Source organism: Zootermopsis nevadensis, unplaced genomic scaffold, assembly GCF_977971745.1.
Source record: "Zootermopsis nevadensis isolate Lab colony 2312 unplaced genomic scaffold, Znev_1.0 Znev_ptg000022l, whole genome shotgun sequence".
NCBI classification, from domain to species: Eukaryota; Metazoa; Arthropoda; class Insecta; order Blattodea; family Termopsidae; genus Zootermopsis; species Zootermopsis nevadensis.
In genome coordinates, this window is record NW_028259154.1 from 17,662,578 (window position 1) to 17,685,577 (window position 23,000).

Consider the following 23,000-nt stretch of genomic DNA (forward strand, 5'->3'; position numbering starts at 1 on the left):
GTGGACTAAAGAAATAATACATTAGGAAGAGAGGTGAGAGCAGAATGATTTATCAGAAGCGAATATATGTTACTACGACCGGGTTACATACACCCTTTCGTCAGTCTGTCCGTCTCAGATTCAACTAAGAACAACTGAGCGCTATACACGATTTCCTAAAATGCTATCTGAATATCAAGATACTGGAGGATACGTACCTCGGCAACTGTTATCTTACAATTAATAACACAAATGCTAGGACATGAAATGAAGCTTAGAGTCCCAAAAAAAGACGCAGAATTGCTTGATCAGCCCAGCTACTAACAACTTCTCAAGAACCGTTCTCCACGGAATTAGTTAAGGTGCAAGCCTTCGAAACGCCTCGTCCTAATACACGCGAGTTTTCTACCAATCTAGTGTTTCATGTCATTCTTTTGTTTTTCTTTAATATTTCATAGATGATACACAATTTAGTGCATTTGTCGGGTCAAAGGTACTCATAGCATCAAATATGTAGATTGCTCCGAAAGTTGGGAACATTTTTAGTAAGAAGCAATGTTTTAGGACAGCATTCGGCGTGATGTCAAGGCTTCAAGGTCACGTCAATTCTCCGCTCAGACCATTTAAATTGCTTGTTCTGTCCACAGAACAACAGAACATAAAACACACCAAAACGAAACTACGTTAAAGCAGAGACACAAGTTTAAAGAGGTGTATATTACAGCCTTACCTAGCTCACTGTCGCCATACCCCGGAGGATCCAGTTGGCTGACGACCTGGAAGACCTCTCCGATGTCGGTCTGCAAATCCTTACCCTCGCTGCGCCGCTGGAGCTGGTGGATCTGCTCCATCTGCAGATGCTTCATGGAGCGAACGTGCTGCAGCAACTGCAGCTTGGCACGGCTCGAAAAACCGCAGAGCGCGCAGTGGTAGATGCGGGGGGCTTCACACAGGGCCTCGGTCTCTCGAAGATGCATGAAGAGCAGGCAGCTCGCCTCGTGGCGCTGCCCTGCCGCGTGGAGTTGCAACTTGTGGGCACTGTTCGTGTAGTAATCGCACGCATGACACCGCACCTGAATCCCGCCCGGCGACGACACGTACTTCAACTTCCACTCGTTCCTAGGTCCACCCTCCTTCACGTGGTTCACATGTTGCAGTCGCTGCAGATGCTTGTCTGTCTTGCAGTGCAGTTGAAAATTCGCTTTCAGATTCGTCTTGTAGGTGCAGAGTTTGCAGACGTAATGGCCAGCTACCACGGCCAGAATTTCCTGTTCCCTTATTTTGGTCCGATCTGCAGACAGATGGTGGGATAGCGCCTCCAACGAGTCGGTGGAGAACACGTTGCAGACACAACAGTGGAACATGTGGGAAGGGTTGGGATCTGCCGGCTCTGGTGGGGGCTCCATGGTGTCGGGATTGAGACCCATGTCCATGTGGGGGGCAAGTTCCGGTGGTATGTGTGGGGGCAGTTGCCCGCCTGTCATCATCTGGATTAGCAGTGCCTGATTGTAGGCCATGTCTGCGAGTGCCGCCTCCGTGTGCGGCGGGGGCTTGTCTCCCGGCAGAGTGAGGCCTGGGTGGAAATGCAGCAGCGACTCGAAGCTGAGCTGCTGCTGTTGAGGTGGATGCTGTTGTTGGTGCAGCGCACTCAGCGTATGCATGTGCTTGACATTCTGTTGCAGCACCATCATGTTGTGCGTGTGTTTCTCGCTCGTCATGTGGATGCGCAGGTTGCGCGCCACATTCGTCTCGTAGTTGCAAACGTCGCACCGAAAGGTCGGTTTCTGTTTCTGGTTCTGAGCACTGCCGGTCCCACTGCTGAGGGGCGTGTGTGGGTGGTGCTGATGATGGTGGTGCCCGCTCCCTGTGACGGCGCCACCAGAGCTTCCAGAGCCCGGACTCACCAGACCTCCCTTGCTTGACTGTGATGCCTGACTGTGCAGGCCGGGTCCTGTGATGGTCGATTCGCCGCTGGACACGCCCCCGTTCTGCAGTTCTTGCATGTTGTTGAGGTGCTTGTCGGACTGCATGTGAATGCTGAGGTTGCCCTTGGTCGTAGTGGAGTAGTTGCACACCTCGCAACGATATGGTTTGTAGCCGCAGGTGTACGTCTCACCGCGAGCCAGCCTCGGGTGTGGCTGTCCCGCGATGCAGTAGATGCACGACGTCTCCGTCTCGGGGTGCTTCTCCTTCATGTGGATCTCGAGTGTCTCCTGGTACTTGTAGTGCCAGTTACACTTGGGGCACTTGAGGGTCTTGCAGGAATTGCGAGAGTGCATGCCGGCTAGGGGGCCGCCGACGCCCCCTAGACGGGAGGAACTAAGAATGAGCTCGCACTTGGCGCACTCGACGCCACTCGGACGCCCGCCCATGTGGTCCGGACAGACTCCTATTGTCGTGCCGGTCAGGAAATTGGGCGGTGGCTGAGGAAACGATAGCGCAGGGGCGTTACCTGCAGCTGCCGCTGCCACTGCGGCAGACAGCAGAGGCCCCAGCGTAGATCCCGGCGAGGGGCTAGCACCGGGGGATACGCTGCTCCGACCGTTGTTACCGGACGACGCTGCCGACGCCGATATGGGACTCTTACGCGTTAGGTCCATTACACTATTAATTCCGACGCCAATCATTCTATTATTATTATTATTGTTATTATTATTATTACTACTAGAACTACCGTTTTGAGGTAGGGAGACCGAAGTCTCAGGAACATGTTGAATTTGGACGTTGGACAGCCCCGAAGCTGAAGTGGTGCTGTTGTCCTGTGACTGACGGCGATGCATTACTAAACTCTCCGCCTCAAAGTGTCCCGCACTGCCACCACAGTCACTACCCTTGTTCTTGCTCTCGCCTCGACCACCATCACTTGGCGGGGAGGTTCTGTGAGCATCGACCTTTTCATTCTTCACTTCGGTCGCGCTGAACGCTGGGTCCCGCTGCGCCGGCTTATCGAGACCCACGCTCACCGGCGACAGTGGCTCCAGGAACGACACCAGAGGCTCCTTGTCCTTCCCCACGCACTGTATTATGGCAGACGCGTTCTTATGCCCGAGAATATCCTTCTCGTCTTCCAGAAGCGCCACGTTGTGGTCACCCATAGCATGCGCCACGAAAGACTTCGCATAACCGAACGACAGTTTACATATGAAACACATTAGAATGGGTTTTACAGGAACTGAGGAGCAATCTTTACCAGAATATTTCTCATTCTTCTTCTGCAGCAACAACTGCTTGGTTTTAGTCTTGTCTGCGCTTTTCTTACCTTCGTTGTTACCACTACCACTACGCTCCGCCTTGCCATCATCACTATCACCACTTTTATTATCACGAACAGTGAAAACCCTGTAACTATGCATAATCGGTACTTCAGGAACTATTTTCTTGTCTTGCAAGACGTTGTTAGCAGCGTAGGAAGCTGCAGCGCCCCCGTACAAGGCGTTATAAAAGGAGGGGTTCCGCGACACGTAGAAAGCATTGGCTATCTGCGGGAATACGAAGGACTGAGAAAGACTAACACCGCGGCCGTCCACGATACAGCCGTCGCCAATAATCTGTGGTAAGTCCGCAAGACTCGTAGCATCCTCTTCACTCAGTTCGCTATCCTCAATGATATAAGCCGAGCCATCAGGATTGTATACGATCTTGCCATCGAACTTCTCCACGTCGCTGGTTCCGCAGGAGTCATCCCCTGCATCGGGGATGAAGGAAGCAGAGTTCAGCGGAGGCCCCGTCGTCGTACCGACTCCGTCTCCTTTCGTTTTGCACTTCTTTCCCGCTGACTTGCGCTCGTCTTCTGACGACGCCTCGTCGTCCTCGTCTTCCTGTAACCTCGACATGGGCGGCTGCACAGTGTCGTCGTGCAGGAACTGGCTACCCGATTGCGGCGACAACATCCTCCTCTCCTCATCGTCTCTGCCCGCTATCACTGCGGCCGGTGGCGATACTGACGCCTCTTCTTCGGGACTCATGGCTTCGCTGTCCGAATCTTCCTCCAGCTCTTCGTGGGCGTCTCGCTTCCGTTTCCTCTTTCTGCGTGCCGTTTGCGAGGTAGAGTTGTCGCCGCCGCCAGGCTGCAGATTTCGGTCCTCCTGCTCGTCTAGCGGGGCCCCGGCAGTGGGGGTGGGCATGGCGACCGACGACGCTTCAGTAGTCGCTGCTGTTCTCTGTCGTCAACCATCACATGCTGACACTCTCTCGGGCTCCAGTCTGCAAACAAACCCACCACAATCACGTTCTGTTTCAACGGTAGTCTAACGGGTAAGTGGACTGGTGGATGGGTGAGCGAGCCCATGTATGAGATGGAACTCCGAGATGGTATCTAATGATAACGCCATTCCACGACTTCCTTTTTGAAAAACTAGCTAAATTTCTGCTCTTGGTTACGAAGTAATCTGTAATTAAAACACCGGAACAATAAAATTTGCAATTTTGAAGCGTGTTTACTGTTGAAGACACCAGTAGCAAGCAGCAAAAGGCACAAATGTTTACTACGTCCTTTGAAGCACGAACTTCATCTGCATGATATTTAAACACACAGTTCTTACCTCAAAGAAAACACAACACTTCAACAAAAATCAACTGGTTAATGCTGTTTAAGGAAATAATCACTGTATATTCTGAGAATCATACGAAACTCATGAATACGTCTACGAGATAAAGCCATAATTACTGAATGTTATGCACGTGGTACCGCTGGTCATTAAAGGGTTAAATACCAAAATAAAGATATGATGATAAAGAAAGATTACAGTTGTTTTTATTGAAGATCTAATGACACGTCACTCGTGGACGGAATTAAAATAACGAATCCGAAACAGGCTAGTTCCCTGTCAGAAGACAATCTTCTCTAATTGAGAATTTCTGTGTGAATTACAGAAGTAACATCCACCCACATGGCATTGCCACTGGAGAAAAGAGTCGCTTTTACTTTCATTTTTTTTTTTCATAATGAACGGCAATCTGATGTTAAGAAACATTTTCTTCACAAAGCAACCAACTGTCAATGTCAACGGAACCCAAAAAGATTGTCATCTCGTTTTACGCATTAAAATGGCTGAGGGTACATTTGCAGCGACGTCACGAACATGTGTCTTAAACCAAACCAAATTCGTTTGCCGACTATTGAAAATTCTCTCTTTTCAAACTAAGAAAGTGTTTGTCGTCTGTCTCCCAATGGATGCGAAGGCGTAAAAAGGGCAGCAATTAGAAAACGCTGTTAGTTGGTTTCGACTTGGTGCTAAAAAAACCTGTCTGTATCTGAGCGACAGACAACTCCTTGAAAGAACAAAGACAATGATTCTCTCTTTTCGTTTAAGAAAATGTTTTTTATATAAAAAGAAGTGGCTCTCTGATACACTTCTTTAAGTTACACGATTCCATAAGGCTAAAAGAATTTCGGTGACGAAAGGAACAAAGGCATAAATAAATGATAAGTTATGGCGTGTACAACCAATGCAGGCTGTATGCACTTTTACGTTTAAAAAGACGAATAAAAACAGTAAAATGGATTCATAGGCGTTAGACTGCAGAACTGTCCGCACAATTTGGCTCAGGCTTGAGCAATAAATTGTAAAACACGTCATTTTTCTTTCATTTATTTAGGACGTTGGGCCATCTAATAAAACACTACGATACATAACAACTGTCGAATCAGATTTATAAAATGTTGATTACGAAAAACAAAATCATGCGTTTCTTTGTGTTCATGAATGTCGTTTTCGCAGGGGCATGTTTTCGATACCCGGTTATTCATTATAAATTATACACTATTTCATTCGTCTTTCGTATTATTCTTACACAGACCTGAATTATTTCTTGTGACAATTAATTCAAATATATTACCTACTAAATAACAGTGCACACTGTTCTATCTGTGTTATTGGCAAAGTATTGAACGATCAGGTTCGATTCCCTGCAGGGACAACAATTTTCCCTTCGCTACAGACTCCAAATCGGTTCCAGGGCCAACTCATTCACCTAAAAAATGCGTACTGGCGGGTGTTACCCCCAGAGGGAAAAGTTCAAGGGTCACAATATATTTCAGCAAATATTACCATCAACAGTGTGGGTCCTCAACCATTGGCCTCAACTTCTTCAACTTCAACTTTAACAACTTTAATTCCACAACCCTTAGTTCAATAGTGTTGTATGGCCAACAGAAATACCAAAGAATGAAAACAGTTGAAAAATCGCCAGACGTCAGTCACAAGGTGCCGAAATCTGTCACTTCGTGCAGCAACTATACTTGTTATCTTTCTGTTCCAGAACCATAAAAGAAGCCTGAACAAACTTACACGTAATATTTAGTCATACAATAAAGAACAACAAAAATACACAACCAAAACCTAAATTCCACTATTGTGCTCTCCGTTATCGGGAATGGAGAGGCACGGGCCAACACCGGACAGTTTAGTACGAAATTTCCTACAATTCCCCAGTCAGATAAAATTTAGGTTCTGGCAAATTCCAAAACTGTTTCCGCCAACATAAATGCGATCTATGTGGTCACTTAAAATTGCAGGGATTTACACTCTAATTCAGTACATTCACCGGCAACATGAAACAAAAAATAAAACGTTGTTTAATATACCAAAACCATTGCTTACTATATCATAAATCAAACGCCGAAGAACTTTTATATGAGACTAGAACACACGTATTATCTTGGAGAATAACGATGCGAGAAGAAAGCATAAATGCAAAAACACATTGACAACTTACTTGTTCAAGAAAACTCTCGAACATCCACAGCATTCAATAAGTCACGTTCTGTTATTAAACATTGGAATCACGACTTTCTGCAGTATTCTTTTCCAATCGCAATTCTACACCACGCTCGTCACTGTAGTCTACAGACGGAATTAAGCTTATAATGATGCGATACTAGCAATACCTGGTATGTATGCTAGACGTCGCCTAACCTGCGTAGTACATGAAGAATAGCCCTCTTTGTGGCGTTTATCAAATTGAAGAGAAAGGTGAGGCGGTGTGATAAGGGGACCCGAACAACTGTAAGCATTGAATTCAGCCGTTATTTCTTATGTACATAACATCTTATTCTCAAAACGAAGTTTCAAGAGCCAGAATTTAATACAAGAAGAAAAAAAACAAGCATAAATATTATTACGAAACGATATTGTGCATTTCCGTTACACCTGAAAACAGCAAACACAAAAATTAAGGCTTGTCGTAACAGCGTTAATGACGGAAGAGATGTGTTCGACGTGTTTCAAAGCAATAACGCGATCTGAATCTTACAAATGAGACGACAGTAGAAAGGCACATAAATATAAAATTCTTACAGACGTTTCAATGATGATTAAGAACAATAAAAGTATTGCCTATATTTAATATAAAATCATTCTCTATCCCCACTTTCCTTTTTACCCTGTTGTATTCTTTGATTTCTTTAGTAAGAGACCACAAGTCCACTGATGCATAAAACGATGTATGCCTACTGGTGTTTCGTTGCTAGGGAACCACGAGCTGTTTAATGTGTAAAGCTATGATTGACAAATCATAGGTATCCGGGCGGCGCCATGTGCTATCACATCCCATCGTTTCAGAATCCGAATTTTATAAGAATAATAAGACGGCGCCTGAGAACTAAATAAGAAGCTATTAACCATCACGTCCTTTCATGTGGTTAAAATGTCAAAGGTTGGAAACTGTTTGTTCAACTGCTTTACCTGCGTCATCATTCACTAAATCCAAAGATCGGAATGTTTCTTACGAAGCTAAACGTTGCACAGCTAGTCAGAAATATGCCCGTTTTATGGAACCTGTGATGTATTACTGTGTTCATAAGTGCCACCGGAGACACATAAACCCAATCCACAAACCCAGGCCCCATTTCACCAAGATCCACTTTAATATTATCTTCCGTCTACAAGTACGTATTTAATTATAACGTAGCAATGCAAAAAGCAGTGTAATTTGAATTGAAACTGAAGAATTAATGTTATGATTTCAATAAAATTTACTGTTAAAACAAGCACAGAACGGATACTAGATATTTGCTGATATTTGAAAAACCATTAAACGCTGCTCAGATGCACATCTGATCAATTGTTCCGGCGACCTACGGTGCATCTGCATATGACCGTTTTATCACATGCCGAAATTAAATAACATTATATACTCATCCTGCTGAAATAGCATAACTAAGTACGGTCTAAGCTTCTCGTCTGAAACATTTATAAAAAGACGTACAGCTGTCTTCTGAGCATTGAGCTGTATAGTCCGATAGAAATTTACCCATGTTTCAGAGGTCCTTACTACCTCCAAATTTAAGACGATGGAGGATGCAATAAGCATATCTAAATCGTCAGCAAATTTCTACAATATACACCATCACACAAGACAATCATCTTCACGCTCGCTGCCGTGAGAACCTGAAATCTAACATATTTTATATTTCTTAGAGTCGCAAAGGAAGCCAAAACCGCTCAGGAACTGAAGGCCTTCATTCAGGAGGCCCTGCGCAAGTAATGGACGACAAACGCAAAGCTGATGAAATGGGATCAACTGCCATGTACTGCAGATGCGAATAAATTTACACTCACGCATGCCGACATACAAAACAGATCTGAAGACGCTGATCAGAAAAAAAGTCAGTAATTAGAGCCCTAAAGCATCAGTAAATTTAGCTTTCAAAGACTAATCAGAACTAGTAGCTTCTTTAGTGACGCCAACAAAGAAAGGAATTTATACTTTACCTGTCTGTCGATCAGACGGCCAATGTGGATAATGTGTCTAGCTCAGTTACCTACCCGCACAAGGGCCTGAGGCGAAGACGAGGCGCCATAGGCGGTTTGCGAAGGGAACCAACGCAACACTACACATAACGTTTATTAAATACGGTCTTCTGTAATTTCTTCACCCTTGAATCTTTGTTTTAAACTCAAAGAATGAGAACAATGCAAAATGCACAAAAAATCTTTACAATTTTGTTAAGAAACGTTGCAGTATTCGTGCGTGTGTGTATACGTGCGTGCGTTTGTCATGGACCTCTATTATAACAGACGCCAGCAGAAACAGATAAACGAGAAGTTCCCACGAACAAATCATGTTAATTATTATCTTTCTTACCGCACCCCATACTCTCAGAGATCTCTTTGATTTCTTTCTGGTTCTTAGGACCATAGGTTAAATATTATGTAGCCACAGACAGAACCTTTTCAGCAGAATTAAAAAGGGAGGGGGAGATAAAGAGAACCTTAGAATCACACATAATTATCACAGGCTGAAAATCTGCCTCCAAGCGTTCCAAGACCGGAAATTTAATATTGGTCGGATCAGTGAGGAAATGGGGGGGGAACCTAAAGAAATAAGAGCCCCTCGATGTGATGTATGCTACGACTAAGAATAATCATGGATTTTGAAATTTTCAGTCCTGTGAGCTTTCGTATAATAAGTAGCATAGATTTTTTATTTCCTTCCAGAAGCCTCAATACCTGAGAAAGAAATGTCGATTAATAACGTACGGGGCACAAGGAGAATAAAATATAATTTGTGATTTTAATAACAAGAAAAACAGGCAACTAGCTCTCTACCATCACGTGTTTCGTAAAAATGAAGAACATATAGACTACTAATTACTAACGATAAGATATACAGAACAAGAACACCGAAAAACAACTTCGAATTCTGTAACGTTTGCGAGTCTGGAACATCAGCTCTTTTGGATGATAATTATATAAATCGTGTTAACAACGCCGAAAAATTTCTCGAAGACATCAATTATCTAAAAACCAAAGCAATTTCCCACCAGTGCTCAATCAATTCGCTTCACCTTAATAAAAATGCCTATTATAATCTACACTACATTTTAATTTGAAATATGATTAAATCAACTGGGACTGATACGTAAAGTCGAAAGGAGAGCGAGTGGTTCCGAAAAGATAACGATCTCTGTAATGTCAGAAACAAGAGGTTTGTTTCTTAAAGATCTCTCGTTTATAATTATTTTGCAAGGTTCCGAAACACAATTTCTGTACACACTATTATTGAAAATACAGCAAGAAAAGCCTCGGTTTTCAGCTGATTCTTCTGCTCATTCCGAAATTTATACAGCTTCTTTCAATTTCGTTGTTTTCTCGCCATCACTAATAGTACCACCTGTAAAAATTAAACTTAACCGCTTACATTTTCGAAGACTGGTTAATATGCACGAGTAAACTACGATCCTCCTATGAGTGCTACAGAATAGTCGTGAAAACAATAATTGTCAATTATTTACAGTCCATTCGTCAGCCAACACTTAAAAATACTGTTTCGTGAGTATAAACGTATCCCTTTATCTAGATTACAAAAACCCTCATCGCTTAAAACCTTTCATATCAAGTAGCAACGTGAATTACCATAACGAAAGTAATCGTCCCGGAACGCTGCAAAACATTAATTAATCGATAGAAGACTAGAATTTGCGCTTATTTAAGTAATGATTAATTTGTCAGATTTATCCCGGCAGCTATATTAGTTGCTAGTCAGACAAGACAAAAGTCAAAATTGAACTCTTGTTTAAAATACCACACACTGCTGCTCCACGTTGCAGACCAGCCCTGTTACTCGCAATTTCCATCAACGTCGTAACTCTCCAACAACTTTCCTCTTTCTTTATAAAGGGTTTAACCGTTTAACCTGGGTCTCTGAGTACTTTTTGGCGAGCCTCCCGTCCCGTATCCTGTTCTGTACCACCTTCCTCTCTACGTCACTAGATCCGCCTTCCTCTCTCATCCCGCTTCGGAAGAAACCGAGGCATCTCCGAAGGAAGAGATGCTGGCGTTCTTTCCTTCCTTCTTTCAAACTTTATTTTAACCACATCTGGGTCTCGTGCATATTTTATTGTTCAGCAGTGGCGGAACGAAACACGGGGAACACCGTTCTTCAGAACAAAGATGGTATTTGTACACTGTTGCAACAAGTATCAATTTATAATTGCCACAAATTATTCATATGGATTGCAGAATTCAAACGAAAGGAGACGAACTAAGGTGTCTCTAGACGTTTTCGTTCAATGAAGCAGTTCTTTCTAAGGTTCATTACAACTTACTTATACGAATTTAAGTTGAAGTACGATCGCTGAAGATGTCCAGAAACCTACCTCTGCTACGACGTCTTGAAATCTGAGACGATAAATAAAGCGTCACTTTAAAAACGTTAGTTCGTAAATATTCTTTAACAATTTTGTCTTAAAACGTGTTCCTGTAGTTCATAAAACACGTGACATATAAACAGTCACATGTGTAGACTTACGTGATCCATGGACCAAGCGTTTATATTAATTGTGTTGGTCGCGCGGACATGAACGCTCCGGCGTTGATATTACTCGCTTTTAAAACCGGGAATGAACAGGCATCACGTTTAAGTAATTAAAGTTTATATAGTAATCAAATACAGTAGGGGCGTTAGGTAAAATTTTCATAAAACAAGTTCTTTACTCTGTGAAGTAATTTATATCAAACATTGCACCACAGGTGAAAAAAGTCACGTTAAGATTCAGTTGCAAATTGCAGACATCGCACGACGTATATCCTACGAGTTCCCTTGTCTTCCTCCCCTTTTCTGTGAGAAGTCTCTACCTCATTTCGCTTCTTATATTATAGAAGCGCGCAAATTCCCTCTCCCACCCTCCAACATCGTTCTTTTTATATTTCCTTCTTCTTCATCCCCCTGAAGGCAAAGAGATTGTTCTTTCCTAGCTTTTGACGTTGATGTAATTTCACCTGGTCTCTCTATTCCTTGCAATGCGCAACGTTAACTCTCCCCCCCTCTTTCACATACACCCTCCCACATTCATCCCCACCCTGTATCTTCATACCACCCCCTCCGTTTCCGTTTTTGATTGGACGAGGCCATTTTATGAATTCACCATCACAGACATTTTTTCTTCTACATCTTCTTTTCTTTCTTGCTAAAAAGATTGTGCGCAGAGAAAACTCTGAAGCCGACAGGCAGGAAGCAGCAGCATCTCTTGTATACTCCTTAAGAGGGAGTTGGCGGGGGGGGGGGGTGGCGAAGAAGAAGCAGGGCAGGCGGGCGGTCTTCAAGAATTCAATTAAGTTGTGGAAAAGAGTTTTGATGGGAGGAAGATTTGGGTGCGGGACGGAGGTGGGATGAAGAAAATCAGTCTGGGTGTGGTCTGGTATGAGCACACATATGTTGCAGTACAGATGCTGATGAACCGGGTGCAGATATATGCTTATACTTTACGAGACGATAAACTAAGGTCACACTAGTTCAAAAACTCTTTATTTCATGGGGGTTTGCAGTTTCCGCTCTCTCGCGTCTCGATTTTTATCACACACTAAAGATGTCATTATCTTGCCCGCAATCAGGAAGAATATAAACTAATCAAGACGCGGTTTTTAGACTTATTTATTCTTATTGATTTTACTTCAATTCCCGACATGTAAAGCGTGCCATGAACCTATTAATTAAAAGAAAATATCATCACCCTGATGATGGAAACCGAAAGCTCACCTGAAATGACGATCAGTATCAGAGCAATCATTGGTAAATCCCACCAAGACATATATATTCATACCCTTAGCCTGAGATTCTCAATTTTTGCCGAATTACCTTCACGTACTGGTATGAATCGTTCTGCTACCCTTTCTCGTTCGTCCTGAAACAGGACAACGCGAACGTGTATCGCAATATTTTAAGTGAGAATAGAAAAAAACGTTTAACAGCCTGTCAGCAATAATGGTGTTTATGTTATTGATGACATTACATTAAAAATGTGCAAAGATGCGTACTTTCTGTTCACAAACTGCTCATACAGCCGTTCATAAAGACTGGTTCGGAAGTTATTTGGGGAGCGGAGCAGAAACACGGAACAGGGACATGATCCCATCTTACACAATAGGCTGTACATCCAGACTATAAGCAGGCCTAATCGTATGAAAAATTATAAACGGCGAACATGGCATATTGGGCTTAATCGAGTGGGAGTACTAGGGAGATGGAAATTTTCGTCCTAACGAGATATTTCTTCGCTGAATATTACGTACTGGACGATGCTGAAACACAAAACTGGATTAAAGGCTGGACGACCTGAAATCAGTGAGCGTGTAGTCAGAGACAGTATGGGACGATGGGGGTCGGGGAAAAAACGTCGTAGTTGTTCGCTTTACCGTCGGCAGATGGCATAAGTGGTCGGAGTCCAGTAGTTTAGAGGGTGGCTTGAGGGGGTGGAGAGAGGTATGACAGCCGGGCGCTTCTAGTGCAAACCCACGTGCTCCGCTGGTAGCAAGCAGCGCATCTGGCCTGAAGACAAACCTGATCCTGTTAAAAAGCCGGGTTACTGGAGAAATTTTCAGTTAAGTGGTCAGACCGCCTGACATAATGGCAGCTACCACGTTTTGATCCACGACTACAACTCGTCACTGATTGTTTGTTACTGGTACGTGTAGTGAAACAATTAAAGTAGCAAGCCTACCGTGATTTAAGTTTTTTTTTAATGCACAGGAACACAACTGCAAATTTACTTTGAAGTTGACGACATCAGTAGGAAAAATTTGTAAACTCTATTATTCCCTCATAAAAGTTCGGCTTTTCACCCACTTACCCAAGTGTGCACAACTACGAGTGAATGGTTACAGGACCTCTCTTTTATCCTGAGAATTCAACAGGAAATATAAGTATTTTAACTGTTTACTACAGACGAAACTTCGACCTCAAAGAAATAATGAAACTAGAAGATTACTATGGGCTGGGTATGTACCACGGATTGGATAAAAGTATGTATATGCCTACAGAATTTTGGTACGAAAAATTCTCAGAAAGTTGCGCGAAGAAACGTCGAAAAAGATACTGGATAATTCAAGTCAAATAAACATGAACCTAAAACGTCCTACGTTTAAACCTCTTTATTTCCAGGGAACCCAATATTAATCCCAAAGGCGGACTTCGGTTTCGTTGTGTTTGTTTCCAAGTGCGTTTTCGTCATATTCATACCTTAACATCCCCCAATTGTTCTTATCTGACCCTCCATGCGCTTCAATTCCACACCCTTAGGTAACCCCCCCCCCCGTTATAAACGACCTCGTGCACCCACACAACCTGAGACCCCAGTGTATTGTATACTCCCTCACATCCGTAAAACCTTTCGTTGGAATACAGTCAGAAGTTAGTGTTAACAAAACATGAAAGAGGGGTTCCTTTGCAAGGGAGGGGTTCTTTGAGGGGCATATAGCAAGGCGGGAGGTGCAAACTGTATAGAAGGGCATTACTAGTTGGTGCTACAACTGAATTGCCGTCAATCACTTAACCGTCATGCTCTGACATGGTTTGCCCCTTATTACATCACACGTGTCACGAGGGTCTGAACTGGAACTGCTTACGTGCATTTAGATCGCGATGCAACCCGCCGATCTAAGGCCGATCATCATTTGTTGGGTAGGAGAGGAGGTCATGATGAAGACGGAAACAAATGAGGGGAGGAAAATGAAAGAAAGTTACAAACAATCGGCACACAGTCTTATTCTATTACGGCCGGAGAGCCATCAGAAACAGATACAACGAAGGTTAAATGAACAAAGCCATGGCCGTAAATATACCACTAATCTACATCTAATGTCGTGGTTAAGAATGAGTACAGCGTAACACCCACGCATCCTACAGGCATTTATACCGTTATTCTTAAACACGGGGACAGTTTCTCTTTACATCAATACGCTTTACTACGGTAAAACTGGCTCGCAAAGGAACATTATGCTGAAGTACGGTTCGACGTACCGGTCTGGCAGCGCCTTCCACATACTGGGGCTCGACTTCGAATACCGCTCACTCGAGTCTTGAGCGTTTGCGTTTCTCTGTATTGTGAAGAAGTAACAGAGAAAATTACAAAACGAGAGGCTTCATAATTTGTACCCTCCGTCAAAAGTAATTATGGTAATTAAGAGAAGACGAAAAAGAGGAGAGGCGAAACTCATACAAAACGTTCAAAGCTTAAAAGATCACTTGCACGAAATACACGTAGATGAGGTATAATATATGTAAGATCAGGTTAAGGATAGTGTCTAATGACGGGCTCATATCAACATCGTAACGAATACATGATTGAAATGGTGTCCTCCTTGCAGTACACGGACATTCCAAAGGCGTTCCTCAAGGCACAACATACAGAGCATTGTCGCACTAATGTGATCAGAAGACACTGTTGCGCAAAAAGAGTTGGAGTAATGCGTTTAAGCCATTCTTCCACGAAAGTTGCAAAGAGAAGTGTGGAAGCACAGGGGTGTCAAGACAGAAAAATATGGGACTAAATCTTTGGAGCAACAATTGCTGGGACCCCAGGGAATGAGCCGGTTTGGTGTAGGCGTTGGGGGCATTACCTGGGGGTGTCTAGTCCACGAAGGTGGCCTAACCTAGTGAGTGGAAAATACCCTCGGGGGCAGTTCAGATTCACCTGAGGCTTCGATCATCTAACCAGAGATGGGAGAGACCCACGGATGTCCAGAACCACAAAGGCATGACTAGGAGTGGGGAGGGGCGGCAAAACTACGGGGGGTGGGGGCGCAGGCCGTAACAGCAACATTAGGAACGACAATAACAAATGAATGAGAATGTGTATGATGCGCGTGGCTTGTAGTGGAATTGGACAAGGCGTCACTGTCACTGGATGTCTAGTCCATAGTCAACCACTGAGGTCAGCCCTAGTTAGTTGTAAACTCTACAGCTGAGAGCCTACTTCAACACGCACTATGCCTACATGTCTTCAGAGTTGGAACTTAAGCACAGTTACAACTTATATCGTTTCGTTCATTTTACTAGGTTAGAAACCTATTATTATCCTATATATATATAATTCCACTATTGATTTATACCTTTAGGCGTTACTTTTATGAGCCTAACTTAAATTTACAAAAAAGCTGTCTGACATCCCTACGACAGTGTCACTGTCATAGGAATAGAAATCTATGGTCCACTACAATTAGAGGTCTAAACAGAAGCAGATGAAGCAAAATATGTACAAAACCACGCTGAAACTTTTCAGACTTTTGTCACGGACATCAGTTTTGTAAGATTTGAGGTTTTCACAGCGGTGAGTATGAAAATTTCTGTCTTCTGGGTTCTTGCGCTGTGTAGTCTGGTCGATGTTAACCAACGCTTCAGAGGTCATACTGCCTCCGTCATCAGGGCGATGAATATCCCTGATGACGGAGGCAGTATGGTTAACATCGACCAGACTACACAGTGCAACAACCCAGAAGACAGAAATCTTCGACATCAGTATTCTTTGTGTACCTAAATTAGCATATAGATTTGCCTTACGTGAAGGGGAGGGGGAAGATACTGAAATGAAATAAATGTAGGAGGAACGAATTACTAATCAGGTAGTGTGAGGAACCAGCTGTGGTAATGGGAGCCCACCCTCGCGGGCTCTTGTTGATCAGCAACCGATGAATAGAATGACGTTTCACATTCCACCCCACAACAGCCATCCGAGATACCTGGGACGGGACACATTCGTGTTTCGATGCGCCACCCACCTCCCGGCCAGACACAAGCACAACTGTCCTAGGTGTTCCCATGTAACACAAAATGGAACTTCTGGGAGGAAGTGCCACTTCAAAAGCTTTAATCAATATGGCAAAGATTGGAACAACCATAAATGAATAAATTCTGTTATCAGTTTATGTGCACAATTCCCATTATTAGGCATTCAAATTACGTTAATAATCCGTAGCGTAACAACCCTCTGAGAGCCAAAGCCGACTAGCTGGCTGATGGCCTCACGTTCACATGCCTAAGCAGAGGTGAACGATCATCCAACCAGATACAGGGTGACGTGTGGTCAGCACGACGAACCCCCAGCCATTGCTACTTTTCATGACCGGATTACGCTACTCATTGTAGCTCCCCAATTTCCTCACGATGCTGGGTTGGCACAGGTCCCATACACCGGTCGAATATCTCATGAGAAATTTATTTCCCCGAGACTCGAACCAGCGCGCATTCCGTATCGCCGGTCCGAAGCATGATGCCTCAGAACGCGCGGCTACGGCGCGGGACACTAATTACGTTAGCTTTGCCTAAAACGACTTTGCAAAATGTTGTACCTTCACTATGATTTCAAATATGTAAATGTTATAATCCTCAAATAAAATTCCATTCCTAGGTGCATGAAAACGCGAAGTACGTGCATAAATATTTCGCTCCAACGCCATTCAGCAGCTCTACGTTCTATAGAAATACAAACTTAACGAGAGTTGCAGAGTATGTGGAATGTTCATCCACACAATATTTTAGGCCCTAGGCTTCTATTAATAAGCCGTACTGTCGCTCCGACATCGAAAGTGAAGGGGAGAGGAGGAATACAGAGCTGGGGTGGGGTCTGATGTCATGATATGCATACCAATTTTCAGTTATGAAGTAGTCAGTGATAAAAACACCGTTTACAAAAGCGGGAAGTGGACTAAATTAATAAGACGCATTCAAAATGCTCCATCTAGCGGCCTGACAATCTTTTCGTTCTCACCAGAGCTACAGAAGTGCCCAGCGCAACCCCCTCCCTTGTGCAAAATGAATCACCTACACATCACAAAGTTCTATTACCAGAAGCTTCATTCATAAAGTTCGTCTTCCACGAACACTGCCAGGTACAGCGTAATAATTTCCAACATTCGACGTGTTGTAGGTTCAGAAAGGTAATTTAAACGTACAGAAAATAGGTAAAAGATGCACGAATAAACAATCACAGAAAAATGTATAAACAAAACATACACCAAATCAAAGGGAAGGATTGTCTACAAAGAAAATTAATAACATAATATTATAAATATATTATGTAACATATTTTGAAGTATATTTATGTAATAAATTCAGATTTATAAAGAAATTATATAAACAAGACTATAACAATTAAGAGTTTAGATCTGCAGTGGGTAGTGGGGTGGTATGTTACAAATACAACAGAAAATAAGCACGTGACAGAAGAGTAATATACAAATGCAAAATATGATCACACAAATATAATAACTGGGTCTACACTTAAATAATATGGAACTTCTGCATCACACTGTAGCCCAATTCCTAATGACGAATTAGTTGAAACACTTCGCCATAACAATATCAAATACTATACTTGTGGTAATTGGCATTGGCCATATTTTTATTCGACTGAATGTTTCACACAAAATAATGCTATAGTATAGGTACGTTAGGATGTATCAAGATTTCTACAATATATTTTTCCATGTTTTGCGGTGACTAGCGTTTTGTGTGACGCAGTGTTTTCGACTCTCCCCCCCCCCCCCCTCGTACATTCTGAAGCACAGCATGACAGAAATGCGCCAAGAATTCAAGCGGAAACAGGTTGCGTGTGGAGCCTTCGTCACCCAGCCTCCGACATAATAGTATCCTACAGCAGACCCTACTCTGTGACAGTGCGCTCCAGCAAACGTACGAGAGGAACGCAGACTTCAGGACCATACGATAACTTCTTAGCGCTGAATGGAACAGAATGACGGTCACAACTGTGAGCAGGTAAGGATGTGAAAGGAGGCTGCAATGATCTACTTCAAATTACTATACTGATACATTCACGAAGAACTGGCGAGAAAGATAAAATAACTGTCAAAACAGCCGGTAGTCCTAGAGGAATTCGAACCGGATACCTCCTGAACACCGTGTTAACAGCTGTACTAACCGTCTTTGATGAGTATTGGGAAAAGCTTTCTGACACTGCAGTTATTTCACCTGAACTGGCAAGAGATCTAAAAATATTTCTTCTCGATTCCAATGCCACACGTTAAACACATACCGTCCACTTGTAATATTAATTATCACTCCTTTTCAACTCATGAATGCCCATAAAACATAAATGGTACTCCAAACCGGCAGAAGAATGCATTTTCTCGTTTCTCTAAGACAAAGGCACAATCAGTGGCACACGAAATCTCTACGAAAATCTTGTACGTCTTGCCTCAAACGTGTTTTATACTTCACTGATCTCACCTCTTGACTGAATAGCCCTAACAATATTTAGAGGCAAGTATTTCGTACATAAACTTGCAAGTTGAATGTCGTTAATCTACGCTGCTCCAAACAAAACAGTACACAAGCACGTCTGTTGAATCTCGTAGCGACTAGGAGCAATTCTGAACAGATTCTAAGTTTCCGGCCCAAATATCTAAAAACTAATGCATTTAAATCAAGACTGATAAGGAGGTAAACTCCATATATTCTCGGTACTGGATGGATAAGAGCAGTCTGCATCACGGCCTGACCGCTGACTGCAGTCAATGAGGGCATCACCAACACATTCACACAACAGCACGTGGCTTGAAATCCTGTCGGTTATCAGCAGCAAATCAGCTGCATTACCACCCAGCTACCTGCTTTGAAATATACTGGTTATGAATAAGTGAGTAATAGCGGATGAGTAAATCACTAGTAGGCCTACCTCAATATACTGGTATCCAAAAATACTAGAGTACTTTGGGGTTTGATTTCTCGAACCCGCCAGAAAAGAGGAAGACGGATTTTGCCTGGAACTTTAAGGAGAATGGCTACAAACGTCAAGAATGAGGCAACTATAACAAGACAAAATATCCCTCCGACTGGGGGTCTATTGAGACCTCCAAATACAATTCGGCGGGGTATGGCCTTCAAATATAATTTCGTTAACAACTCCGTCTCTCCCGCTCGCTTGAAATCGTCTCGTTCCGTCATAAAAATTTATGGCAGCTAAAGCAGAAGAAACAATATTAACCGTAGTACGGCAGAAATCACGAGTCTCTAGTCTCATGAACATATTCTGGAAAATACCTGAACGTGTTTAATCAGGAAAGAACACGATAATTATTCACCACTCACTCAACTTCGACCCTCAAAATTAACCTGTATGTCACGTCGTTGATAAAGTTTCGTTAAATCAACACACAAACGCCCTGCTGCTGTTGAAAACAAACACATTATATTGAAAATGAGCATTCACGCACCTCCCAATTCGATTTCTGGCCATTCTTGTTGGGCTTTAAGCAGACAATCAGAATCAGGACCAGCTAGTCCAAAAATCTCCTGAAGACCACTGACTGTCCTCTTGCATGTTGCGCCGTGCAGTCTGGTAAACAATTATCGACGTTTCAGAGCTCCTTGCTGCCTACCTTTGATACAGAGACGTCAAGAACCTTTAAAACAACGGTAAACTTTAACCAGACTATATGGCGCAACATGCCAGAAGACAGCTATCATCATACTCGCCGCCTTGAGAACGTGAAATCTCAAGATATTTCTCCTGTGATTCCGTCTGCCACTATCTCATACGTTCTCAGAAACCAACGACTCCTAATTGCTAAATATTCCTATTTCATATGACCATTCATCCAATCAGCTGGTCACTTATGTTGGGACTGAATAAATACACCGCTTATAAGAGCAGAGGCTACTGGGCAAACAAGTATTTTTTTCCAAATCTATAATAATGAGAAATGTTAAATCATATTCATGTATTACATGCATAAAACTGCTTTGATATTTTTAAAATGCCACAAATACAACATGGTCACATTGAACTAAATCCTAGACACACACACACCTGGATGGTTTAGCATAAAGGTGTGATTCAATAAAATAATAATAATAATAAAGGTGTGTGTATTTGTTGGACGTCCATGCTACGTTTAGTGGTCACATACTAACAAGACCTCTCCCAACGACATCTTTGTGTACTTTCAAATCTTAAGAAACTTTAGTCATAATATTCCTTACTTTTTGGGCTTTGTCAGAATGTACCGACGAGCTACATACGTACAGCCAACATAAACCATAAATTATTCAAAATATGATACATGTGGCATGCATAGCATGCCTCCGTTAAAATTCATTAGCTTCCGAAATCTGAAATCGTATTTAAAAAGTCGTATTTGGGGATGGGAGTCGGTGGGAAGAAGAAACACACGTTCTCAAACAACCCTTACCTTGAAATGTCTGTAATGACGTAAAAACATAGATATAAATTAATGATATTACTATGAATCTGTAACATTCAAGGTAAACATAAGGCTAATTTGTGAATCTATTTACAAACGTGTAGAATGCATAGATTCATTTTTCAGTATGGAGTGAATGGCAGGTAATACCATCAAACAGGCGACGACCGCCCCACTTCGAAGTCCAAGTAACTGACTTATTTCAATGTACTATCCCGGTATTCGCATAGAAGCACTACAACCGACCACGAAGCATTTCAGGCTTAAAAAATTGTCGGTTATCGGCAGAGATTCGAACCGGCTGAGATACAAACTGAGGCACGTTCCATCAATGCCATGAAACAAAGCTACGGGATTTAGAATTATTTCTTTCAGATATTATTTTAAACATAATTATGACACTACAGAATCACGAAAAGATTTGGGCTATTTGTTGTTTAATCAATACTTTCAGTGCACACAAACGCAGCAGTGAATTTCCTGGTTGCTGGAACAGTCTTCTGGGTTGTTGCGCCGTGTTGTTGGTAAAAATTTATAGACGTTTCAGAGGTCCTTTCTGCCTACATCATAGCCCTAATGACCGGCGTAAGAGGTATGAAGTTACAGGAGGTTGCAGAAAATTCATAATGAACACCTGGATATTTATTGAAGTTCCAATATTATCCTTCCATTCGTGCCCTGACCACACAAATATCTGAGTCGCTTTCCATAACGCTTTTCGACTAACATTTTGTATTCATTCTAAAACCAGAATTTTAAAACAGAATAATCATAATCCAGTGTTCGTTCAATAATCGTGGGCTGCCAGATCGATTGTCCATTATGAATTATTGATGCACGGAGTTCTGTGAAATAATTAAAATAAGTTGTCAACAGGTATACACGGAAGACGGATAGCGAGGCCAATACTCACACCTGCGGTACTCCATGTCCATGAATTAAACAGAAGAAAAACCTAAGTTACACCTTCAGTAGCTTTTCCTATATCCCTGTTTGTGAAGGAATTGTCATTAAAAGTATGTCTGGTAAGTAAGTACGTTTACAGAACTTTCTTTGGCAAGTTAATTCCAGAAGAAATTAACGGTTACAATGCGTGACCAATTTTATCTTTCATTTTAAATTCTTTATATGACAATGAAGGTTTACAGCATGTGATTCTTAAACGACCGTCTAAAAGGCAAAACGTCCCATGTATATAGATTTCCGCCCTAGAAGAAGGGCAAAACGCAACTATAATGGGATACAAAACGTGATTACCAACAGAAACATCTGTGAACACGGTAGTTGATTTTAAGGTGGCTGGTAGTTAAAAGCTAGGAAGACAGGACACCACGACAACGCAGTGGAGTAAATTTCTTATTGAGAGGCAAAGATATTTCTGCTGGGATAACACCACGCCAACTTGATCATCATCACGGATAATGGATTATGGTTTGTTTCGGCTGGGACTGAAACTAAAATCTACGATGAGTTGATTCACAAATACAAGATTTACGATGTACTGCCTCTTTCATATACACAAAGTTATTTTACACTTATTAGGAGTTGAGTGTTATCTACTGTATTTTTCTCGGATTATCTTTCCTTTTATATATGACGTCATCTAAATATTCTCCTAAATGTATTATATGAACCTTATTTCGGTTCATTCTTTGTCACACGATACTGGAATCTTCAACACTTCGGTTTATAGAACAGCTTACAGATTTGGTTTCCATGAATTCATTCCAGATGTTCTAGCTGTTTTCTTTCGATACCTTTTATAACCGCATTCTACAGTACTGAATTGGAATCCTTTATCCTTTTTAAGTCAAACTGGCCTGAGTTTAATGTGGACAAAAGATGAAGATACTTGCCTTCTGGGTTGTTGCGCCGTGTGGTCTGGTAGACGTTTACCAACGTTTCAGAGGTCCATAATGCCTCCATCATCAGGGCAATGAGCTATCGCCCTGATGATGGAGGCAGCATGAACCTCTGAAACTTTGATAAACATTCACCAGATTACACGGCGCAACAACCCAGAAGTAAGCCATCGTCGGATTCACTGCCGTGAAAAAATCAAATCCTTTTGGACAGATGCTA

At 42.5% G+C, this 23,000-nt stretch overlaps 1 protein-coding gene across 5 annotated transcripts in view; it reads right to left on the minus strand.

Moving 5' to 3' along the window:
* zfh2 (Zn finger homeodomain 2) overlaps positions 1 to 23,000 on the minus strand; it is a 167,913-nt gene that overhangs the window by 133,392 nt on the left and 11,521 nt on the right. For 4 of the 5 annotated variants that reach the window (XM_087353920.1, XM_087353918.1, XM_087353923.1 and 1 more), the window contains exon 2: positions 710 to 4,182. In XM_087353920.1, coding sequence (XP_087210046.1) covers positions 710 to 4,103 — 3,394 coding nt within the window. In that variant the 5' untranslated portion in view covers positions 4,104 to 4,182. Of the gene's footprint in view, positions 1 to 709; positions 4,183 to 6,696; positions 6,810 to 23,000 lie in introns of those variants that run through there. The other variant, XM_087353919.1, reaches the window with a different exon arrangement.